We start from the raw sequence: 23,668 nt of genomic DNA on the forward strand, positions 1-23,668 counted from the left end.
CGCCAGGCCCTCCTGTCTTCCACTGCCTCCCGGAGTTTGGTCAAACTGAGTTTTTTAATTGGCAAAAATCTTGGCAAAATGCTGAATGTTAAGATGTTAGCATCAGCAAATGGGACCTTTTTGAATGGAACCCATATGCTGTGCTTCTGAGCTGCCGTCTGAGTCAGATATACACTATATAAGCTATAAACTTGGACTATGTGCTTAACTTTGGTCTTTTAGATAAACAGTAGGTGGGAGATAACAAGGATATCCTAGCAATGAGTCACTGAAATGCCTGTGAATGGCCAGACAGAGACCTGAGAACCTTGTCCCCCACTGGTGTCACTTCCATCAGTAACCCACAGCTTAGTCCCCATATGAACCCATTCAGTCTTCTGTACTTCCATTTCTCTTTAGAAAGTAGGCAGAAATGGCAATACTTTTGAGAGATGTCAGATGATGAAAGTTGCTGTCAAAATGCAAATGAATAAGTATTATTGCCTGTCTCATTAATCTTAGATGAACCGCAAGGTGCCCTGTTTACAGGAGGAACTAAATATACATATATATATATAACTATTGCCCAAGGTTAGAGATCAAATGGCTGAAGAAATTTATTGACCTGCATGTACCCTCCATGTCTTGGAAGCAAATGTGTTGGATTTCTGCCAGTAAGATGGTGTCATCTTTATATCTTAAATTATTGATGTTTCTTCCACCTATTTTCACTCCTCTTTCTTCTGAATCTAGTCCGGTTTTCCATGTGATATGTTATGCATACAGATTAAACAGATAAACAGATAAAATGCACCTTTTTATGACACTTTGGGCTATAGGAAACCATTCTATTTTTCCATAATATGTCCTAATGGTAGCTTCTGATACACAACACAATTTATTCATCAAGTGCTGGGGCCTTTGATTTGGTTAGCAGGGATGGCCTTTTTAAAATACGGTACTTCCCAAGATTGGATGTCCTCCTCGACTCCTAACATCATCAGGTACTTTCTTGAGGTAATGAAGGGCACTGTAGTTTTTGATCAATGTCAGATCCCTTCAACATCCGAAGCAGAGTGAAATAGGGCTGTGTCCTCGTGCCGACCCTGTTTGGAATCTTTTTCACTGTCATGCTGAGGCATGCCTTTGGAACTGCAGCAGAAGGTGTCTATCCCCGGACTAGATCAGATGGAAAGCTCTTTAATCTCTCTAGAATAAGAGTGAAGACCAAAATCCAGATGAAATGCATGCTGGACTTCCTCTTTGCCAATGATGCAGCCATTGTTGCCCACTTTGCTGAAGATCTCCAACTTCTTTTAGCAAGGCCTGCCAAGACTTTGGACTAACAATCAGCCTGAAGAAAACACAAGTCATGGGCCAGGGTGTTGACTCACCTCCCTCTATTACTATCTCCACACAAGAATTGGAGGTTGTTCATGATTTTGTGTACCTTGGCTCAACAATCTCTGACACCCTCTCTCTAGATGTTGAGCAGGACAAATGCATTGGCAAAGCAGCCACCATGTTCCCTAGACTCACAAAGAGAGTATGGCTCAATAAGACGCTGACGGCATATACCAAGATCCAGGTCTATAGAGCCTGTGTCCTGAGCACACTCCTGTACTGCAGTGAGTCCTGGACCCTTTGTGCATGGCAGGAGAGGAAGCTGAACATCTTCCATATGCATTGAAGGGGGGGGGGCTTTTAAAATCCATAGCCTGGAGAACAAGGCAAAGCTTGCACACATCTTGCACCTTTTAAAACAAATAAATAAATAAACAACAACAATAGATAGTATGGCCACTGGGTTCGCTCTCTGCTGGCTTCTAGGACTTGTAAGCCCGTAGAGAGTGAATCCAGTGGCCGTGCTCTCTCGGAGCAGAGATGCCGGCAAATCCTCCAGCCCAAGTCTGCATCTTTGGCTCCAAGTCCCAAGTCTGAGTTCAAATCCCGAGTCTTGAGTCGTTTGCCTCACCTCCCAAGGGGCGCATGCGCAGACAGTGGGCTTGGAAGGGAAGCTGGGCCTCCAAGGGGAGAAAACCACGAGCGTTTCTATTATAAGAACTGTTTCATGGTCAGTTCTACTTATATTTTTTCAGAAATAAAAATCATTTCTAAATATGGATCTCCATGTAAAAACTGGCCTATGCAATTTTAAACGGTGTCCTTTTTCTGACCTCCTTTATGGTGAGATCCTAGTAAGACGGTATATATATTTGCTATATCAAGTCGGGTGGATTCGTTGCCCTCAAATTGCTCTCCACGTGGTAGTGCCCTCCACAGGGTTACAGCTATGGCTGCCATCCTTCCTGTTCCATAGCCATGCTGGCTGGGGCTAATGGGAGTTGTAGTCCGAAGCATCAATTGAGGGAAAGCTGTTCTGAAGCTAAGTGGGGCTATTCCCGCATAGATTTTTTTAGCTAACTTTCCCCCCCTCTCTTCAGCTTTCTTTTCTCTCACCCATTTTTCCCTCTTGGAACATTTCCCACTCACACCTGAACAAGGTGGTGACAAGCTTGAGAGAGAATATGAAAGATTAATGGAGCTTCATCTCCAAAGACTGGAAATTAGGCTGTTCCGGAATTTTAACTTTTCCGCCTCCCCCTTTGCTGATCTGGCACATTAAACCTCGAAGCAACCTGCTTTTCTGTGCAGTTTTGACCTGGCTGGGAGCTACCCACAGTGGGGAGAAAGTTTGCTGAAGCTTTGTCTCTTGGGACATTTTTTGCACTGATAGGAAAACACAAGATCTTAATCTGATCTTTTCATAAGAGCTCTGTCATGTGAGCCAGAGCTTCAAGAAGTTACTTGTGTAGGTAACTCACAAGTCAGAGGCAAAGGGCTCCTATCTCTTCCAGATGTATGGCCCTGTTTCAAATCAGTGGCCCGTGTACTTACAAATGCCTTTTGTTCTGTTTGATCTTTAGTATTCAGGGATGGTGAAAGGTAAAGGTAAAGGTTCCTCTTGACAATTTTTGTCCAGTCGTGTCCGACTCTAGGGCGTGGTGCTCATCCCCGTCTCCAAGCCGCAGAGCCAGCGTTTGTCCGTAGACAGTTTCCGTGGTCACGTGGCCGGTGCAACTAGACACGGAACGCCGTTACCTTCCCACCGAGGTGGTCCCTATTTATCTACTCGCATTTGCATGCTTTCGAACCACTAGGTTGGCGGGAGCTGGGACAAGCGACAGGCGCTCACTCCCTCATGTGGATTTGATCTTACAGCTGAAGATCTACAGACCTTACAGCACAGAGGCTTCTGCGGTTTAACCTGCAGCAGCACCACGTCCCTGCTCAGGGATGGTTAGATACTACCTAATTTGAAATCTAGTTGTTCTTTCTTTAACACGGCAGCTAACTATATGCTGTCTTCTTAGATTGCCCAGAACCTATATTTCTGTGTCGGCCAGCTGGGAGTTAAGGTCAGAAGTTATACTATGAAAAATCTAACACAAAAGCTCTCTTCAAACTGGTGTGTCTTTCCTGTTGGACAAATTATTAAATACATGAATCAAGGATCTGGACTAATGAGATGGGCGCAACCAGCAGACAGCTAGCCTGTGCGTGTTTACCCCTTTTGGCTTTTCTAGATCAACATGTAGATTGCAAGACTTCCTTCCTCCTCCTTTCTCTGGAACCACTTCCTACTTCTTTCTGTTCGTAAACAGAGAAGGGCAAACTCACATGGCTTCTTCACAATGACTGAGTAGACCTGTATCCTTGGAAGCTAGTTTTAGAGCGCTTTGTAACCACGTTTAGGTCTCCTTCTCCTACACTATTTTTGAGTGGATTTCCTGAAAATTTTCTGGTTTTACTTGTTTCTAAGTTTGCAGAGTAGTAGCTGCTTCTGTTCCATAGCCCTATGCTTAATACTAGCCTACAGTGGGGTCTCTACTTAAGAACTTAATCCGTATTGGAAGGTGGTTCTCAAGTGGAAAAGTTCTTATCTAGAATCTGCATTTCCCACAGGAATGCATTGAAAACCATTTAATCTGTATCTGCTCTTTTCCGTCCATAGGAACTAATGGGAAGCTGCTATTCCGCCTTCTACCACTAGAGGGGGATATTTTTTCTTTTTTTCCCCTTAGGTCAGGGAACAGTGTTAAAAGCACTTCTGACGAAGCTAATTTTGAAGCAATGGACTGAAAACCAATTAATCTGTTCTGGCTGTTTTTTTGTTATGTAGAGGTGCGTTCGTACATTGAAGCATTAGTTCCCATAGGAACTAATGCAAAGCTGGTTAATACGTACTCTACCACTAGGGGGAGAACTTTTTTTTAACCTAAGATGACCTAAGGTTAAAAAAAGAGCAGGAAAGTTTTTTTTTCCTGTTCTTATCTTGGATTTTTGTTCTCAAGTAGAAGCAAAATTTAGCAAATGGAGCTGTTCTTAAGTGGAATTGTTCTTAAGTAGGGACGTTCTTAAGTAGAGACCCCACTGTATTGTACTTTGCTGGCATAAATACCAGATATTCGTAAACTTCTAACACATGCCATCTGTTAATCTTTGTATCATGGAGACGCCAGTCAGTTATAGCAGTATCTGTTTGACTATAGTCTTTGGTAGCTAGAACCTTCAAAGCCTTTTCTCTAAAATAAAATCACATGATTACCACAGAACTGCTCCAGCACCGACCCCAAAAAGCTTTCACACACCTGTAGCTAAAAAGGAAAAGAAAAGAAAGGGAGGGCAGAAAAAGAGAGAGAGTTTGAAGAATTAACATCAATTTGACTTTTACTGCATGGATATATATACATATTTAAATGTGCGTTTAACTTCACTTCTTTTATAGACAGAATCAAGCCGCAATCCGGATACTGATTAAGAAACCACTAAATAAAAAGGCTTTTAAAACAATTTATGGGGCTGTAAAAAGCAAGTGTGACGAGAGAGCAGATAAAACTTACCTGGCACCCTGACGGAAGTCGGCCAAAGGAATTCAAGCACAAGGGCACAGGGGCAGCCCGCCAACCCTCTGGCAGGAATGGGTATCTCTGTACCAACAAGGTCGTTTCCTTTCTCCACATGAGGAACGGACCTCTTTATGCGGAATTACTGTATTTTTCCACGTATAAGACTATACTTTTGTCTAAAATCTTTAGACTAAAAATTGAAGGTCGTCTTATACACAGAAGCTGAGGAGAGAACAAAAACAAGTGGAGGGGAAAGCAGGGATCAAAGCGATCCTGAAGCGCTTTGATCCCTTTCCCCCTGCACTTGCTAAGCCCCACTTAGATTTCTTAGTTTTGGATTAGAAAAGTGGGGGTGTCTTATACACGGGGGGGGTCTTATACGTGGAAAAATATGGCAGTTTAAGCAGGCTGAGCTGGACCTCTTCCTCTGTGCATGTGCCCACTTATCAGCTGGGCGGCAAGAGCAGGCACAGAGACCACAGGCTCAGATCCTGAAAGGGAAGCTGGCCCTCTGTCGCTGATGATGGCAGTGGCCATGGAGGAGGAGGAGGTGGCATCAGGAATCTTTAGGGAGGCAACAGGGGGAGAGGTAAGGGGGCAGGTGAGCAACACCTCCTGCCCCTGGCACAAACCGAAAACGGATCGCAAACCAGTTCATGCAGTTTGTGATGGTTTATGGTTCGTGGGTTGCCACCATGAAACACTGGTTTTCTGGTTGGTGCCCATCTCTGCTTGTGATCCATACAGGGGATGGGCGATCCTGTCCTTTTAGAGGGCGAAACTGCCTATGATTTGACCCCATGGAATGTTTCCTGACAATGAAATGAGTGAGGCTCAAATATATTAGACATAGTCTAGGGTCCTGCAAAACAGGCTGAAACTACTTGTCCACGCAGAGGGAGGGCATGGAACGCTGCCCACTCTTAGACTTGGCTTTACGATGGTACAAAATAGCTCAATAGCTGTTGTCAATATGCTGGGTATTAGGACTGAGCATGGGTCTCTGATTAGATCTGGGGGGCAATTGAGGGTTTTGGAACGTGTCCCAATTCAGTCCAGGTTGACTTGTGCGACATCTATTTTGTTCTGTGCCTCACAACGTGATGCCATTTGTAAGGTTCCTGTTGTACTGCACTGGAAGACTAAAATGGCTAATTTTTTTGTATGTTTGTAGTGATATACAGTAGGACCCCCTGATCCATGCCATCAGTATCCACTGATTCTCTTATCCACAGTCTGAAAATATTTGAGATATTTTTTTAAAAAAATCTCAAAAATATAATTTCTAACAATGAAGTTTCCAGAACTGCTCACTAGAGGGAGCCAGAAACCATGCTATATATACCTATTCACTATTACAATCGTGTTCTTCTCTATAATCAGCATTTTTCAGCACTTGCAGTGGGGCTTGGAATCAACCCCCACACTATGGGGTCCTGATGTCCATAAAATTTTGGAAACTTAATAGAACTTAAGAAGGGGAGCAAACCTGTCACGCATCAGGCAGCCACCATCAAGCACCTTTCAATTTCGCTTTTCAAAAAAGAAAGAAAGAAAAAAGAGCTACAATGATTTCTCCCCTATCTGATTCTATTTATTTACTTACTTACAAACGTACTTAATCTGCTCCCTTTCTCTGGAACTGTGATCCAGTCATAGTGCTAACTGGGACCTAGGCTGAGCTCCAGACACAGACAGAGCGGCTCCACTGTGCTCCAGGATGAAAACTGGCCATCCTGCGTCAATCAAGACTTCGCAGAAACGGAACGGATTCAGTTTTGAATTTGCAATTTGCCTGCATCCAATGCCCAGCCTGACTAGGAGATGCCTGTGTAGCCGGAGTGAAAAAATGGGGGACAGAGATCATTTTAAGGAACGAAAGTGGCTGCTGAGAAAGAGGTAAGACTGAAAACCTCATGAAATGATTTTGCCACAAACATTCATCTCAGGCCTCACGATGTGGCTTCTGGATGCCTAGCCTCTGATGCTCACATGAGAACCTAAGATGGCAGCTTGGCTGTATTGGGCTGCTGGAATTTTATTTATTTATTTATTTATTTATTTATTTATTTATTGCATTTATATCCCGCCTATCTAGTCAGTTACGACCACTCTAGGCAGCAAAAAGCAGCGCATCTGAAGTAGGAACCTGGATATTTGCCTAGGTAAAGGTAAAGGTTCCCCTTGATAATTTGTCCAGTCGTGTCTGACTCTAGGGTGCGGTGCTCATCCCTGTTTCCAAGCCATAGAGTCAGTGTTTGTCCGAAGACAATCTTCCGTGGTCAGGTAGCCAGCATGACGAGACACGGAACGCCATTACCTTCCCACCGAGGCGGTACCTATTTATCAACTTCTCTTTTTTACGTGCTTTCAAACTGCTAGGTTGGCGGGAGCTGGGACAAGCGACGGGAGCTCACTCCATCGCACGGATTCGATCTTCCATCTGCTGGTCTTCTGACCTTGCAGCACAGAGGCTTCTGCGGTTTAACCCTCAGCGCCACCACGTCCCTCTATTTGCCTACTAAGTTTGAAATCAATGTGACATTCTGGCCACCTCCCATATCTCAGCCCCACATCATCTAACACCATGTATTTATATGTTCCCAGGAAGCAAACAGGTTGCCTACATCCATCAGAAACTTTGATGAGTAAATTTCTCCTCAACTTTTACGTTTGTGAATATTCCATGACAGCCTTCATTCATCTGATGCCCTTCAGATATTTTGGATTCTAACTCCCATCAGCCCCGAACTGTAGTAGGTAATGGTCAGTAATCCTAGAAGTAGTGTAGAACCCAGTTGAGTCAGACTCTTCTCTCAAATATTAGTAGTCAATAAGCACAACGATGTCAATGCATCAGGGCAGTGGCTCACAACCTTGGGCACCCAGATGTTCCGGGACTACAATCCTGGTCGGCACTGCTGAACATCTGGGAACCCAAGGTGGGGAATTGTTGCAGAGTTTTGTATTTCGGTTAAACTCCTCTAGCTGAGCAGCAGAAATTCATGGCTATTCACAGAACAGCATAGCCTTAAGGTTCCCAGAGGCCACCCATTTTTCTCCTCAACTGGCACTCACAGTCTCAGTTATTCACTCTGAGACATTAATAGCAGACAGAACAAAAAAAAAGTGTCATTACTTACGGATGAACAGATCGAACAGCGAACTGACAAATGTGACTGCTTTCAGCCAAGAGATCTCAACAGACTTAACTGTTTTCAACAGACAAAAGAGAAAGATAAACAGGACAGAGGCTAGAGTTCAACTAGACAAGGAGGGCTACCAGTTTCCCAGGTTTGCCATAGCCAATGAACAAAGTTAGTTTACAAATCAAGCTGTTATTGTGTGATTTCCCCCCCCATAGGACTTTGCCCTCTGTTCCTCGCAAGCCTAACCATAAAGCATAGCCTCATTCTTTGAACATGCACACGGTGGATACCTGCAATTTTCCATCTGTCCTACTTCATCATCTCCGATTATGGCTGTTGATGTTGCTGTCACAGCTGTTGCACCTCTTGTTTCTTAGCCGGCTTTCTCTTTGCCTGCATTTTGGGGAGGGGGGGAGCCCATTTTCTTGCAACTTTAGTCATAGATGAGGTGTAAAGACACAGCGTTCCCTTGACAGTTGCCACATTAGTATGAAGTAGCAGCAAAGAAATTGTTCCCTGGCTGTTGAAAGGCTTCTGATGGCTTGCAAAAGAGCCGTTTGTTAGCGATTTTTCAACAGGCAGGCATGGGAAATGGGTGACGCCCCACCCACCAGGGAGCCTGCTGGAGAGCGTCCAGAGAGATGGTTTCTGCGCCGTGTGTCAGCCTTCGTTGTGGTGACAGCTTCATTACAACGGTGATGACAAAAGCAAAGTTTGGGAAGCTCTCCTTCCTCACTTCCATATTCCTCCAGGACGTCGTCTATTCTAGGAAATGCGTTCATCTGCTTACGGTCCCCCTGTTTGAAGCCTGGCAGTTCTTCTCACCAGCAGCAGAGTTTCATGAGAATCGTAACACCAACCCTGTGAGGTGGGGAATTTCAGAGCCTTGGTCATATCTGGTAGGGACAAGATTTTTGTAGCTGTCTTGGAGCCATTCACATTTCTCCAGTTTTGAGGCTACAGGTGGCCATCCCAAGAGAAACCAGGAAGTCCATGACAAGGAACCCAGGCCTTCTCCGTGGTGGCCACCTCTTTGTAGGATGCTCTACCTGTAGAGGTGGTGCACCAGGACCCTTCCCTCCCAATGTTCAGAACAAAGCGAATAAAAAACACTGCTTTTCAGAGAGGCATTTCGGGATTTCCTCCCTTTTCTAACTGTTTGTGACCAACTTATTTATGGCTATCATATATATGTATTGCCATTTTTATTTTGTCTGTTGCTGCCATCTTGGGTTCTTCGTAGTCTTGCTGTCCTTTGATATGTGCCCATTTTTACATTTTGTGGGTTGGCCAGGGGGTAGTTGACTTTCGTAGGTTTATTTTCACCGCTGGAAACTTCCCAGAGTACTGGCTTGCCACTAGATGGAGCGGTATAAAAATAAAATAAAATACAGTGGTGCCCTGCTACACGATGACCTCGCAGAATGACGAAACTGCAGGATAGTGACTTTTTTGCAATTGCAAAACAAAGTTTCCAATGGAGTTTTTTCGCTGGACGTGGAATAGGTCCGTGCTTCGCGAACCGTTTGTTCGCAATACGACAAAAATGGCTTTCCTATGGAGGATCTTCACTGGACGATGAAGTAATTTCCCCACTGGAACGCATTAACCAGTTTTCAATGTATTCCAATGGAGGTTTTTTTTTTTGCATGATGATGATTTCGCTATACAGCGATTTCAGTGGAGCGAATTATCATCGTCGTGTGGGGCACCACTGTAAATCTCATAGTTCTCCATTCTGAGAGTTCTGCCGGACAGACAGACACCTAACTGTGGCTCACCTGGGAGAAAGGCCTCAGTTGGGAGGCCCTGGAGCTGAGATAGTCCTAGATTTGCCAAGCTTCCTGTTTCTCCCCCAGAGCTTGCTGGGAGCCTTCTTTCTGAAAAGGAAGCTAGGTGGGCCTAGGCCTAACTCAGCCTCGAAGCTTTCTAGCTGACAACCTTCTCCTCAGCAGGAATGAGGCACTGAGGGTTCTCCTCAGTTACTACGCTATTGTTCCTCCCAAAGCCAGGAATTTGATTTTATTTTATTTCCGATCTGGAGAAGGGGGACAACAATCATCCCTCCAGTTGGCATCCATCTGAGTTTGGGGGGGATGCATGCATTTTGTGTGGAAAAGTTGTGCATGGATAGCAAAGCTGCACATGAAGAGACCAAGTGGTGCATAAATAGCCGGAGAGCAGTGCCTGCCTCCACCCTCCATTACACCAGCCTCCTGCCAGTTCTAAATAACTAACCAATTCTCTCAAGCATTTAAGACGGAAGGGGAAGAATTACGAGCGAGCATTAGATTTTGTTAACTGGGGAGCATTAAACTTTGATGGCCTGGTGTTTTGTACGGCGCCTACCGCAAAAAGCGATGGGGATAGGGATTCTTGAGCCATTTCCTATTAATGCATCTTCCTGAGTATTACTGGGTATGTAAACTTCAAATAGATGACTCAGTGGCTGGGAAGAACAGAGTCTTTCATACATCTCTTTGATGGGGGGGGGGATTTTTAAAAAGAAAGTTTTTAAAAAATAGGGGAAAGTGAAGAGCCCTCAGAAACCTCTATCTGTAAACAATGCCCGAGGCTGTTGGTGAGCTTAAAGAGCTTAAAGATCAGCCCATGTTTATGTCCTTTTTCTGCTAGACTGAAGAGTGAACTTTTGACATATTATAAGCAACAAGGGAAAAAAACCTAAGAATGCAAGCCGTTTCCTAATATGTTAGATCGCTATAACCTACACACCTTTTTCATCCCTTCTTAAACCTTTTTTTTTGGGGGGGTCAGATTTGTCATTTGGAGTCCAGATATTCTCTTGATTGGACAACACCCATTCTAATGAACGTTAGCATTCATCACAAAGGCTAGGGAGAGTCATGAGGCGATGAGATAAAAAAATGGAGGTTTAGCATTGGAAACATGTGCATGCAGCTTTATTTTGCCTTTCTAATCCTCTGTTATTTTGCAGCCTGCTTCCCTGTCTGTTTGTTAAAACCTCTAAATACATGTATTGACCACTCGGCGTTTTGCACCTGTCTTTCTGATCCCACTGGGCTGTGGATTATAAGCGGTCAATCATAACCACTACACCGTCTTTCTCCTAAAAGGAAACCAAGGCAGCTTACAGTATTAAAAGAAACAATACCAAAAGCTAAAACCACAAGTAATTACAAGATGAGAAAAGAATTAAACAAATATAACGTTAAAGTAGTAGATTAGTAGGCATCCTTCAGTCTCGAAAGACTATGGTATCGTGCTCTGTATGGAGGACTTGGAACAGCGTCTAGTGTGGCTGAGGAGGCCAATTCGAGAGTGACAATCCCTTCCACACTGGAGACAAATCCAATCTGTCCCCTGTCCAGCTCCCTGGTTTTGCTTCCTTTGTGACTTCCTCTTTGCCTCAGCCTGCTGGACAAGGGTCTCTTCAAATTGGGAGAGGCCGTGATGCACTGCCTGCCTCCAGGCTGAACGATCAGATGTCAGAGTTTCCCATCTGTTGAGGTCCATTCCTAAGGCCTTCAGATCCCGCTTGCAGATATCCTTGTATCGCAGCTGTGGTCTCCCTCTGGGGCGATTTCCCTGCACTAATTCTCCATATAGGAGATCCTTTGGAATCCGACCATCAGCCATTCTCACAACGTGCCCAAGCCAGCGTAGACGTCGCTGTTTCAGTAATGTATGCATGCTGAAAATTCCAGCTCGTTCTAGGACTACTCTATTTGGAACTCTGTCCTGCCAGGTGATACCAAAAATCCGTCGTAGGCAACGCATATGGAAGGTGTTCAGCTTCCTCTCCTGCCGGGCACAAAGGGTCCAGGACTCGCTGCAGTACAGGAGTGTGCTCAGGACACAGGCTCTATAGACCTGGATCTTGGTATGTGTTGTCAGTTTCTTATTGAGCCATACTCTCTTTGTGAGTCTAGAGAACATGGTGGCTGCTTTGCTAATGCGTTTATCCAGCTCGACATCTAGAGAGAGGGTGTCAGAGATGGTTGAGCCAAGGTACACAAAGTCATGAACAACCTCCAATTCTTGTGTGGAGATGGTAATAGAGGGAGGTGAGTCCACACCCTGGCCCATGACTTGTGTTTTCTTCAGGCTGATTGTTAGTCCAAAGTCTTGGCAGGCCTTGCTGAAACGGTTCATGAGTTGTTGGAGGTCTTCAGCAGAGTGGGCAACAATGGCTGCATCGTCTGCAAAGAGGAAGTCCCTCATGCATTTCAGCTGGACTTTGGTCTTTGCTCTCAATCTAGAGAGATTAAAGAGCTTTCCATCTGATCTAGTCCGGAGATAGACACCTTCTGTTGCAGTTCCAAGATTAAGCAGCAGTAAAAACATGTTTTAAAAACAGCAACAGCAAAAATGCAATCGTCCCATTAAAAAAAAAAAACACACGCCTTTTTTGAATAGTCAATCACTATGAGTTGAAGGATTCGATGCTAAGAGACCACTGTGCCAAACCGGTTGCTGGCGCCTGCCGACTCTCTGGGGGGAAAGTTATGAGTTCCACAGGACCAGCTCCAAAGTATCAAGAAGTTACTTTTTTTGGGCAGCAAGTCCCAGAAATGGTGGATGTCCCAAGAGAAGTGTGTGAGATGAAGTTCAGTAGGTTAAATCTCCCTGGTCAAACGCAACATCTTCTGGACACTGAATGTTGAAAAATCAAATGTTCTGCAGGCATTATGGCAAATCCAAAGATTTTTGCAATGAATTTTTGACACCTGCATTCTTACTGGGAAAATGAGATGACCACGTTGGATGACCACGTTGGAGGTAGTTCTAGAATGAAGTGTTATAGTCCCGTTCCCATCCCCAACATCTCCAGATAAAGCTAGGAAAGATGTAAAGCCCTAACAAGCCTCTACCCATCACGGGCAAAGCTCTCAGAGATGGATCAGTGATCTAATCTGGTAACAGGCAGTTTCATATAAGCCAGAGGTTCTCAACCTTATGTCCCCAGATGTTCTTGGACTACAACTCCCAGAAATCTTGGCCAGCACAGCTAGCGGTGAAGTTTTAGTCCAAGAATCAGAGAATCATGAAGTTGGAAGGGGCCTATAAGGCCATCAAGCCCAACCCCTGGCTCAAGGCAGAGATACAAATCAAAGGATATCTGCAAGGTGGTTGTCTAATTTTCTCTTGAATGCCTCCAGGGAAATGGTTCTGTTGTCGTACGACTCTAACAGTTAGGAAGTTTTTCCTGATATTCAGCCTAAATCTGGCTTCCTGTAACTTGAGCCCATTGTTGTGTGTCCTGCACTCTAGGATGATTGAGAACAGATCCTGCCCCTCCTCTCAACGACAGCCTTTCAAGTATCAGAAAAGTGCTTTCATATCTCTCCTCATTCTTCTTTTCTCAAGGCTCCAGAACATCTGGGGACCCAAGGTTGGGAACCACTGATGTAAGCTAATGCAGCCCTTCGGAGGCCATTGCTTTCCAGATGTGTACACTGACTGAGGATGAAAAGATTTGCGGGATGGCATCATCACAGAGAACCAGGCTGGAAAAAGCTCAGATACTATACTTCTCTTGATGATGGTCATAGCATTTGTACATGTTTGCAAAGTTAACTCTGCAGTTGTCTTGTTGCTTCCTCTTATTGTGTTGTCGTCTGCGTAACTGTTTGTTGAACAGCTGGCACAGTACTAATGCAACTGAGGGGGGAGTTTGGTCTGGAAGACTCTCCTGTTTTCCTTGCTTAATACGAATTCACTGCTAGGAGAGTGCATTGCTTTACCATTAAAAATTCATTTTTGAGTGGCTCAGTTTCATAGTAGGTAATTAACCAATGTTGCCTACTCCATTAACTATCCCCAGAGTTAGAAAAGGTCTTTTGCTGTGGCGTCTCATGCTTTTGTTCCTTCTTCACACACACACACACACTCGATTTCATTTCTTTCCGAGCCATTTACAATTCGCTTTGGTCCTTTTAGCATGGAAAGTCTCCAGATAATAGACAGCTGCTTGAGACTTGCTGGACTTCCTCAGCAAAAAAAAAGTAGAAAAAAAGTTGAGGGGCCCGTAGCAGTGGCTACCCAATGCTCAAACACAGCCAAAAAGGTAGCATTCCCCACCCTTTGTTCCGAATTTCTCCTAGACTGTTAACTGAAGAGCGTAGGTATCTTTCCATCTTGCATCGCCAGGAGAAAATGGCAGGTTTCAGATTCTTCTTTTCTTTTTCTCAGCAGAACTATGCACAAAGCAAATGCGCACACAATTATGTATCTTGAGGGGAAAGGCGTATAAACATGTTTCAGTCGACGGGGGGAAATTACACAAAATATATACATTGGCTTAGATCCTGTTGCTTAGTGTGGTGAATTAGGCCCATTGAATCACTGGGGATCTGGCCAGTCGACTCCTCTGTAAATTTCATTCTTTCAAATGAGCCGACTCTTGTTCTGACTTGCTATGCTACGCAACAAAACTTTAGCCATTAAGAAAAATGTACTTGCTCTCCACAATGTACCTGCTTGATGTTGTTGGTATCCCCCCCCCAATAATTATATGGCATTCATTCATTCATTCATTCATTCATTCATTCATTCATTCATTCATTCATTCATTCATTCATTCATTCATCTATCTATCTATCTATCTATCTATCTATCTATCTATCTATCTATCTATCTATCTATCTATCTATCTATCTATCTATCTATCTATCTATCTATCTACCTACCTACCTACCTACCTACCTACCTACCTACCTACCTATATCCCGCCCATCTAGACTGAAGTCTACTCTGTGTGCCAGACATAGCTGTCTGGAGAGTTCAGTGGTTTAGGCTGCAGAGCCAGAGGTTGGAAATTTAATTCTCTGCTGTGTCTCCTGCAAATACAGCCAGCCTGGGTGGCTTTGGGCCAGCTGCACAGTCCCAGGGATGCCCCCCAGAAGAAGGGAATGCTAAACCACTTCTGAGTATTCTTTACCTAGAAAACCCTGGAAAGGGTTGACTGAAGTCAGAATTGACTTGATGGCATGCAATTAAGAGCTGGCTGGACAACTCAGTGGTTTAGGTATCCGGCTGCAGAGCCAGCGGTGGCGAGTTCGATTCCCTCCTGTGCCTCCTGTGAGTACAGCCAGCCTGTGTAGCCTTGGTTAAGCTGCAAAGTTCCAGAGAAAGTTGATTTCTGCAAATCAGAGCCTCCACTTGGAAGCTTCCAATTAATTTGCCAATTAGCTTTAAATGATAAAACAAAAAGAAAAAAACTCTTCTATCTCTAGAGGAAAATCTCCAGCAGAGAAGTTGAGTTCTCCATACTTGTTAATGGGTTTCTTCAGATTTCCTGGAGAGAAGTGATTTTCAACGAAGTTGCTTTTGAAATGAAGTTTGGTTGTAGCTCTTGGTGAGCTCCACCCAATTTGGGGAGTGGGGGGGACGAATGAGGACGAAATGGAAGGATGCAACTTTCCCGCATCTGATGAGGTCAAAGTATTCTCAACCAATGAGATGCTGAGGTGAGATGAAGATGTCACTGAGATTCTAAGAAAAACAAGGACCTGAATCCTATGATTTCTGCGCGCTGGTCTAAGTCCGATGGTCTAAACTGCAGTGGCTAATTGGTATTTTTAAGGAGTGCCTCTATTCCTTGTCACACTTCAGTCATACCACTTGGCACAAAATGAGAAATATAACCACTGACGTCTTCGCAAGGGGCAATTTGCTGCTGTGATTTACACCTTTGACTTATCCCATCATAGGTAAGTAGTATGTGAAGAATCCCCAAGTTAGACATCTTGATATTTCCACCCACCCACTCAGTGCTTTAACATTTGGAGACCAGCGTCCTTGACACACCCATTCTGTTCTCCTGCCTTATAATTCAGAGAGGAAAGTGGAAGAGCTCCTTTGTGTAATTCTTTTTGTATTTGCCCTTGTGTGTGTTCTGTATTGTCAAATCAGAACCGACACAGCAACCCTAAGAGGGCTTTCAAGGTAAGTGAGATATTTAAGGAGTGGTTTTACCAGTTCCACTCTCCCAGTGAGTTTCCATGGCCGAGTGGGGATTCGAACCCTGTTCTTCAGAGTCCTAGTCCATTGCTCTGTTCACCACACCGCAATGATAACTTCCATATCAGAAAACACATCTCCCCCATAGGGATGCTTCCAGGTGCTCCCTGCTGCTGCTTCTGCTACTAGTAATCAAAAGGTATGTGAGGTTGTTTCGGTTTTTCCACTTTAAGGGATTATTTTCATTTGGTCCAATATAATTTTATTTCATTCCATGCAGACTACGTCAATTGGTACATTCATACATGAATGAATGAATGAACGAACTACTAGGATTTTGGCCACCAATAACAAAACTAACAAAAAATCACTTTCTAGCTTCTAAATCTAGAGGCTCAATTTTTTTTTATCCACCAAACAGATCTCTGGTGGGTAACATCCCTTACTTTGCTGGCTAGGATATCATAGACTCCTCAAGAGTTCTGGCAACCAATTAACCCTGGTGTTAATTACTAGCCATCCCTACGAATGGTGACAGGTTTATGAAGTGGAAGTCCACAAATGCTTTGAGTTAAACAATCTCCTTCTATGCGTCTCCAATGAGACATCTCTCCAGAAGGGTATTGTATTTTATTTATTGTATTTTAAATGCTGTAAGCCGCCCAGAGACCTTTGGGTAGTGTGGGCGGCATATAAATAAATAAATAAATAAATAAATAAATAAATAAATAAATAAATAAATAAATAAATAAATAAGGGTCTGTTGCTGTCAACTTCCAGGAGATGCATAAAGTGGTGACCTTGATCACAGATCAAATGTGAGGAAGCCCGCTCTGGATATCACTGTACAGGATTCTGAGTTCAAGAACTCCAGTGGGAATGTTGATGGGACACTAGGCAAAAAGGAAACCCAGCCGGGGGGGGGGGGAGAGAGTGGATTATGGGCATGTTTTGGATGAACACGAAGATCTATAAAAGTAGGTAAAATCTTTAGGAAATAATTTTGTGGTGCACCTGACCCACAGCTTTTCTTTTTATTGTGATGGATGGAAACCCAATAGGTAGGGCAACAGAATGGCATGTCCTGGGAGGGGCCACGGCTGAGCACTCTGGAGGAAAGAGGGATGGCAAGTGGCCCATTCATGAAGACTGCAGCAATTCACCGTAGGGTGAAAAGGCAGCCGGGGGGGGGGCTTTTAAGAGAGTTAACCTTTAGCCATCAGGGTTATCCCCTTTCTCTAGAGAAACAAATCGCTGGCTCCTGTCCTCTAAATGTCCTTTCTCCCTGAAAGAACATCCTTTCTTCTACACATCTTTTCTTCTTCTTATGACCTCACACCTCTGTGACCTCATGGAACTATGACAACCCGTTTTGATTCTAAGGAGAAGAAGGAAAAAAGCAATCTGCTTCAACTCAGTTGGGCTCATTCATTTGACCGAGAGCAAAAGAGCCCAGTTCAAGTGAGACTTTGACTTCCCTAAAGACATAAAAGGAATTCAGACCTTGTTCAGGTTTGATCGTTATCAAAAGTAGTATTACGATTATTATTTTTTTAACAATGAGGAAGGGGACAATCGGAGAGAGATTTCAAAGCCCCATCTCTTCAGAAGAGAATCTTACGGAACTCAAAGCTTCAATCTCAACTATACTGGTAAGTAACCCATCTATTGTTAGCGTCACGACGAACAGTTGAAAGAGACGGGCATATTTAGGATCGGGAAGAGAAGATGAACAGCGTGGAGGTATCGCTATCTCATGGGGACGTGGTGGTGCTGTGGGTTAAACCACAGAAGCCTCTGTGCTGCAAGGTCAGAAGACCAGCAGTCATAAGATTGAATCCACGTGACGGAGTGAGCTCCCGTCACTCGTCCCAGCTCCTCACCAACCTAGCAGTTCAAAAGCATGTAAATGTGAGTAGATAAATAGGTACCACCTCGGTGGGAAGGTAACAGTGTTCCGTGTCTAAGTCGTACTGGCCACATGACCACAGAAACTGTCTGCGAACAAACGCTGGCTGTACGGCTTGGAGATGGGGATGAGCACCGTGGCCTAGAGTCGGACACGACTGGACGAAATGTCAAGGGGAACCTTTACTTTTACCTATCGCTGTCTCAAATATCTGGAAGGCTGTCATACAGAAGATGGGGCAGTCTTCTTTCTTGCTCCAGAGAGTAGGTCTAGGGTCTAGGGAAGGAAATAGTAGAAATGCAGATTTCATCTGTGCCCGTGGGGAAACTTGCTAACGAAAACAAGGATTTGAAACAGTCTCAAGAAGTGGTGGGTTTTCCTTCACTCAAGATATATCAAAAAAGCCAGACAGTCACGTGTCAGGGAACCTGGGGTTGTGTTCCTTGTTACAATCCTTGCATTCAGCGAAGGTGGGAGGGTTTCCTTAAATGTTAGTATATATAATTAGGTAGCACAATATGTAGATGTAGGTTTCAATGTGTTTGCTATGAAAGACCAAAATGCTGTATTTGCATAGCATTGGCGTCTCCCTTGTAGAGCCCCTGTTTTGCTTCACCCCTGCCCTTGGATCTTACCATCCTAGTCAAAGACAAAATGGTATGTGTTATGTCTGAATCCTGACCGCCACTACCTCTGTTATGGAGAACTGGGCAGCATCTCTGTGGTGTAGAGCACCCCTGCCTGTTTTTTCCATTCTTGCACTCACCTGGTAGAATTTTCTGGGCATCGCTTTTCTAGACAGGTAGGGGGTATAACAGCAGGTGATTGTCAACTTTCTCGCTTCTAGGTTCTCTAAGACCACTTCTCCATTTCTACATTGTTTTCCATTTTCATTTTTATTTTTCTGACCCAAAGAAACTCCTGTGCTTTGACATGGAATCCCATTATTTCTTTTTCGATTCCATGAGCCGCAGACCTTCTGTGATTCTAATGAGATTTGCTTAAATGGCCCTTCTACCTGATCGCATTGATTTTATTTCCCCAAGTCCCTCTCATCAGGTTGTTTGTGACTAATTATGCATTCAATCTTGCCAGGCCCTTGTAACTAAATCTAAAGCACAAATATCTCACCGCGCAAGTTTCCCAATTGGAAAACTTGCCGTTTTAGAAAACAAATGGAGACAAAGCAAGCCGGGGAAAGCTACACATTTTGATGGCCATCATGTGGTTCCACAGCAGACTTTTCTTGAGCTGATTCCAGTCATGGAATGAAAACAGTCAGAGCTATTCAGAAAGAAGTATTTCAACAACAATAAGAAGAAGAACAGAATCTCTGAGATAGAAGCACTGTTAAACACAATGTGAATATTTAGTGAAGACATTCAAATTAAATTTGGAATTGACAAATGTGTAGCTCTGTCTATACAATGTGGCAAGATCCAAAAACTAGATGGAATAGAGTTTTTAAAAAATCATGATAGCTGAAAATAACTTCCAGTGATGAAAATTATAAACACCTTGGAATACTAGAAGCAGATAATATCCTGCATGCAAAAGTTAAGTATCTGACAGAAAGGGAATACAACAAAAGACTGCAGATAATCTTAAAATCAAAATTAAGTAGTGGAAATACAATTAAAGTCATAAACACATGGGCAGTCCCAGTAATTATATACCCAGTGGGAACTGGACCCAAAATGAATCAGAAGAATTGGACTGAAAACATAGAAATTAATGAACATGCATCGAAAAAGTGATGTTGACAGATTATATTTACCATGAAAAATCGGAGGCCGTGGATTACTGCAAATGCAGCAAGTAGTAGAGGAGGAAAAAAGAAGGCTAAATAATTACATCATTACAAGTAGAGAAAAATTATTTACAGTGGTGAAAACAGAATATTTTGAAAACAACAGAAACAGAGGCTCAATATAAGAAACAACAATTTGAAAATTAAACAGTTGGGAAAATAAACCACTGCATAGACATCATCAGTGGAATACTGATGAAAATCACGATAATGATTCAACATGTCTATTTTGATTGGTGTTTTAGAATAATGTGCTGCTATATCAATTCTCACTTATGGTGACGCTTTTCAGAGTTTTCCAGGCAGAGAATACTCAAAAGTGTTTCACCGTTCCCTTCCCCTAGAGGGAGCCCTGGAACTGTACAGCTTGCCCAAGGCCACCCAGGCTGGCTCTTCTCCTGGGAGGCACAGCAAGGAATCAAACTCCCAACTTCTGGCTGAACTAAACCCCTGAGCCAGATAGCCAGGATGAAGAATTTAACAATATGGCTATATATCATCGAGGGCTGGCCCTACCATTAGACAAAGAAAAGCACTCGCCTGAGATGGCAGATGCAGGTGGCAGCAATGGCAGCCTCACATCATGCCCAGCTGAAGGGGTCCTCCTGAAATGAGGATCTCATCCTTCCTCTTCCCTGAATGTCTATTTTTTAAAAAGGCATGGTCCTTTTGAAGATAAACATGATACTCTCCTCCATCTTCTTGAGTTTTCTTTCTTTTCTCTGGAAAGCAACGAATGAATGCCGGTGGGATCCATGGGGATGCTATTTTACCGTGTGGATGACCAAGTGGCTCTTTCTTCCACTTTGTCATTGCCCCATCACTGGACCCATCACCTCCTGGCAAATGGAAGGGGAAGATATGGAGGCAGTGACAGATTTTACTTTCTTGAGCTCCATGATCACTGCAGATGGTGACAGCAGCCACGAAATTAAAAGACGCCTGCTTCTTGGGAGGAAAGCGATGACAAACGTAGACAACATCTTAAAAAGCAGAGACATCACCTTGCCGACAAAGGTCCGCATAGTCAAAGCTGTGGTTTTTCCAGTAGTGATGTATGGAAATGAGAGCTGGACCATAAAGAAGGCTGAACCCCAAAGAATTGATGCTTTTGAATTGTGGTGCTGGAGGAGGCTCTTGAGAGTCCCCTGGGCTGCAAAGAGAACAAACCTATCCATTTTGAAGGAAATCTACCCTGAGTGCTCACTGGAAGGACAGATTCTGAAGCTGAGGCTCCAATACTTTGGCCATCGCATGAGAAGACTCCCTGGAAAAGACCCTGATGTTGGGAAAGTGTGAAGGCAAGAGGAGAAGGGGACGACAGAGGATGAGATGGTTGGACAGTGTCATTGAAGCGACCAACATGAATTTGACCCAACTCCAGGAGGCAGTGGAAGACAGGAGGGCCTGGCATGCTCTGGTCCATGGGGTCACGAAGAGTCAGACACATCTTAATGACTAAACAACAACAAAAGTACACATGCTTAGTAGAAACTGTACATTTATCCTCTTTTCTTGAAGAGGTGCTCCCCCAAGTGGTGGAAAATGTTTCTCATAGCACATTGTTTTCTTTGCCTGCCTATCTTGCATTTAGCTGCTCCTTTTTTGTGATTTGTTACTGGAAGGTAAACATGGGTTTAATTTGCAAGGGGACAGACTCTCTTTGGAGGAGTCAGACCTTGCCTTGATGTCTTGTCCCTCTGAGGAAAGTACTTAATTGCTGAGCCACGTACCTCTGAGGAAAACTCACTGTGGGAGAGAAAACCTAGGGAACACACATGTCGTCCATCAATATGAAGCTTGACTCTCAGTCTTACATATTATTTTATGGAACCTAAAACACAAGAGGCATGTTTAAAACACTTTTATTTACACAGGCTTTTCGCCACCAACTGACTGATGAGGAAGGGCCTTTTAACTGCTGTTGTTTTTAAATGGCTTGTAAACTGTATTAATTCAGTGCTCATTTTAATGTGATAATCTATTTAAGAGTGCTTCAAGATTGCAACTTACTGTGTGTTTTTAAAGCTGTATCTGGTTTTTGTTTTGTATTGTATTGTATTTTTTAAATTTATGTTGTAAGCTACCTTGTATTCTACAACGGAGAAAGATGGAGTATAAATTCATTACATAAGTATAAATAAATTTTAAAAGTTCCATTTTCGTCTTAAAGCAAGGCCTTCAGCTGGATGAGGTTTTAGTTCTGCTCCAGTGGTCAGACTCACACAATGAATGCATATCAGTTTAGGTTTGCATTTAAACAAAAAAAAATCTCGCTTCTTTGAAATCTGTGACCAAATCTATGAATTTTGCTAAGTTCTCTCTCTCACACACAGAAGAGAATAATGAAATTCTTAGCCAAGTGGATTGGTTAGAGATAGTCAGGTAAGTGTTCACTGTGGTACTTTTACCACCAGTTGAACAACAAACTCCACAAAATCATGAGGAAGCATTGGTAACCGGACATTGTTGTATTTCAAGGTCAGCTTTCTAAAGAAACAATTTAAAATCCTCAAACAATTTGAAATTGGAATAGATCTATAAATATGCCAGTCGAAATCCAGCTACCGGTCCCAGCTGAAGCAGGCTTGCTGATTCACCCCTTCTGTCCTTAGGTTCTAGCTCAACACAACACGTTGTCTTTCCTTCCAGGGGATCAAGAAGTTGCCGATTGACAGCTATGAATGGGAAAGCTATTTTGATGAAAGCGGACAGCTCTGCAAATCCCGAGACTATGTTGCTGCCCAAATATTGGACAGGGTGAGTGACTGGTGGGAACAAACAGAACTCGGACAAGTTGAGTATTTTCAGACCACAGCTATCAGAAATGCCCCTGGCCATTTTGGCTGGCAATGGTTAGAGATGTAGTCCAAACAATAATAATTTCCCCAAGTTTTGGAAATAAGGAGCAGGGCTTGGATGTGTGAAGGATGCAGGTGTGGGAGTTATTACAGCCTCGCATGCTGCCTGTAGTTTGTTTGGCTGGGAGGGACCTTTCTGGGCTGTCAATCTATCCAGCACTAACCAATCATTCCTTCCCATTTCTGAATTCAAAGAGAGCCCCCTCCTCTCCGTTGAGTCGTTTTTCCTTCTCTTTAGTTTGTTTGGTTTGTTCATTTGCTGTTGATCTCTTCACAATTGTAAGTAATGAAACTTTTTAATTCTTTCTCCTACAAATGTCTCAGAGTGAATCACTGAGTCTTCAAGTTCCAGTTAATGAGAAAAGGATAGGCTGTGGAGAACGTGTAGCTATTCTGCTCTGTGGATTTCTATACCTCTACTGTCTAGCAAAAAGGAATTTGACCACAAATTCAAAACTTTGTAAGAGAGGGTGGAGTGATTAAACCAATAAGGTGCCCATCTTCATTACAATCATTGTGCTTCACTGGCAGAAATCCTCTTACCTAGTTACCCTGGTATAGCATGAAATTTTGAAGGTGAACTGCCTCAAGTTAAGAAATCATTGTAGAGAATATCAGTTGTATACTGAGTGGTAAGACAGTCTGCAACTCATAATGTCTATGGTGCTATCTCCACTTGCTTCCAAGATATGCCGCTTGAGTAGCTACGTAACAGGATTTGGGCAACAATATTTAACTTTACTGCAGTCTTCATATTGACCTCCATGGGCAATATGACCAATTGAAAGAGAGATAACTCACCAACATCTGCAGGGCTACACTCCTACTTCACCCATTTTAATGACTGTTTCCTCCCTGAAGGGAATTGTCTAATAAATGAATAATTAAATGAATATTTAACCCTTGCCACCAGCTACATGTAATTTGAAGCTGTGTGGCAAACAGATATGGGCTTCATGGAGAATTATACGGTAGAACACCTTTATCCACAGGATCGGTATCCACTGATTCACTTATCTGCCTGGCTGAAAATACGAAATTAAAAAAAACCTACAAACATGCCTATTTATATGTATTTCCATGGTATTTTGACCAGAACTGGCCCC

The 23,668-nt window shown here is 43.4% G+C and overlaps 1 protein-coding gene across 1 annotated transcript in view; it reads left to right on the forward strand.

Annotated features, from left to right (window-relative positions):
* The first annotated feature begins 17,541 nt into the window (after positions 1–17,541).
* TBC1D21 (TBC1 domain family member 21) overlaps positions 17,542–23,668 on the forward strand; it is a 33,801-nt gene continuing 27,674 nt past the window's right edge. The window contains exons 1-2 of the mRNA XM_072981889.2: positions 17,542–17,634; positions 22,354–22,461. Of these exons, the coding sequence (XP_072837990.2) occupies positions 17,542–17,634; positions 22,354–22,461 (201 nt within the window). The remainder of the gene's footprint in view (positions 17,635–22,353; positions 22,462–23,668) is intronic.

Source organism: Pogona vitticeps, chromosome 12, assembly GCF_051106095.1.
Source record: "Pogona vitticeps strain Pit_001003342236 chromosome 12, PviZW2.1, whole genome shotgun sequence".
NCBI classification, from domain to species: domain Eukaryota; kingdom Metazoa; phylum Chordata; class Lepidosauria; order Squamata; family Agamidae; genus Pogona; species Pogona vitticeps.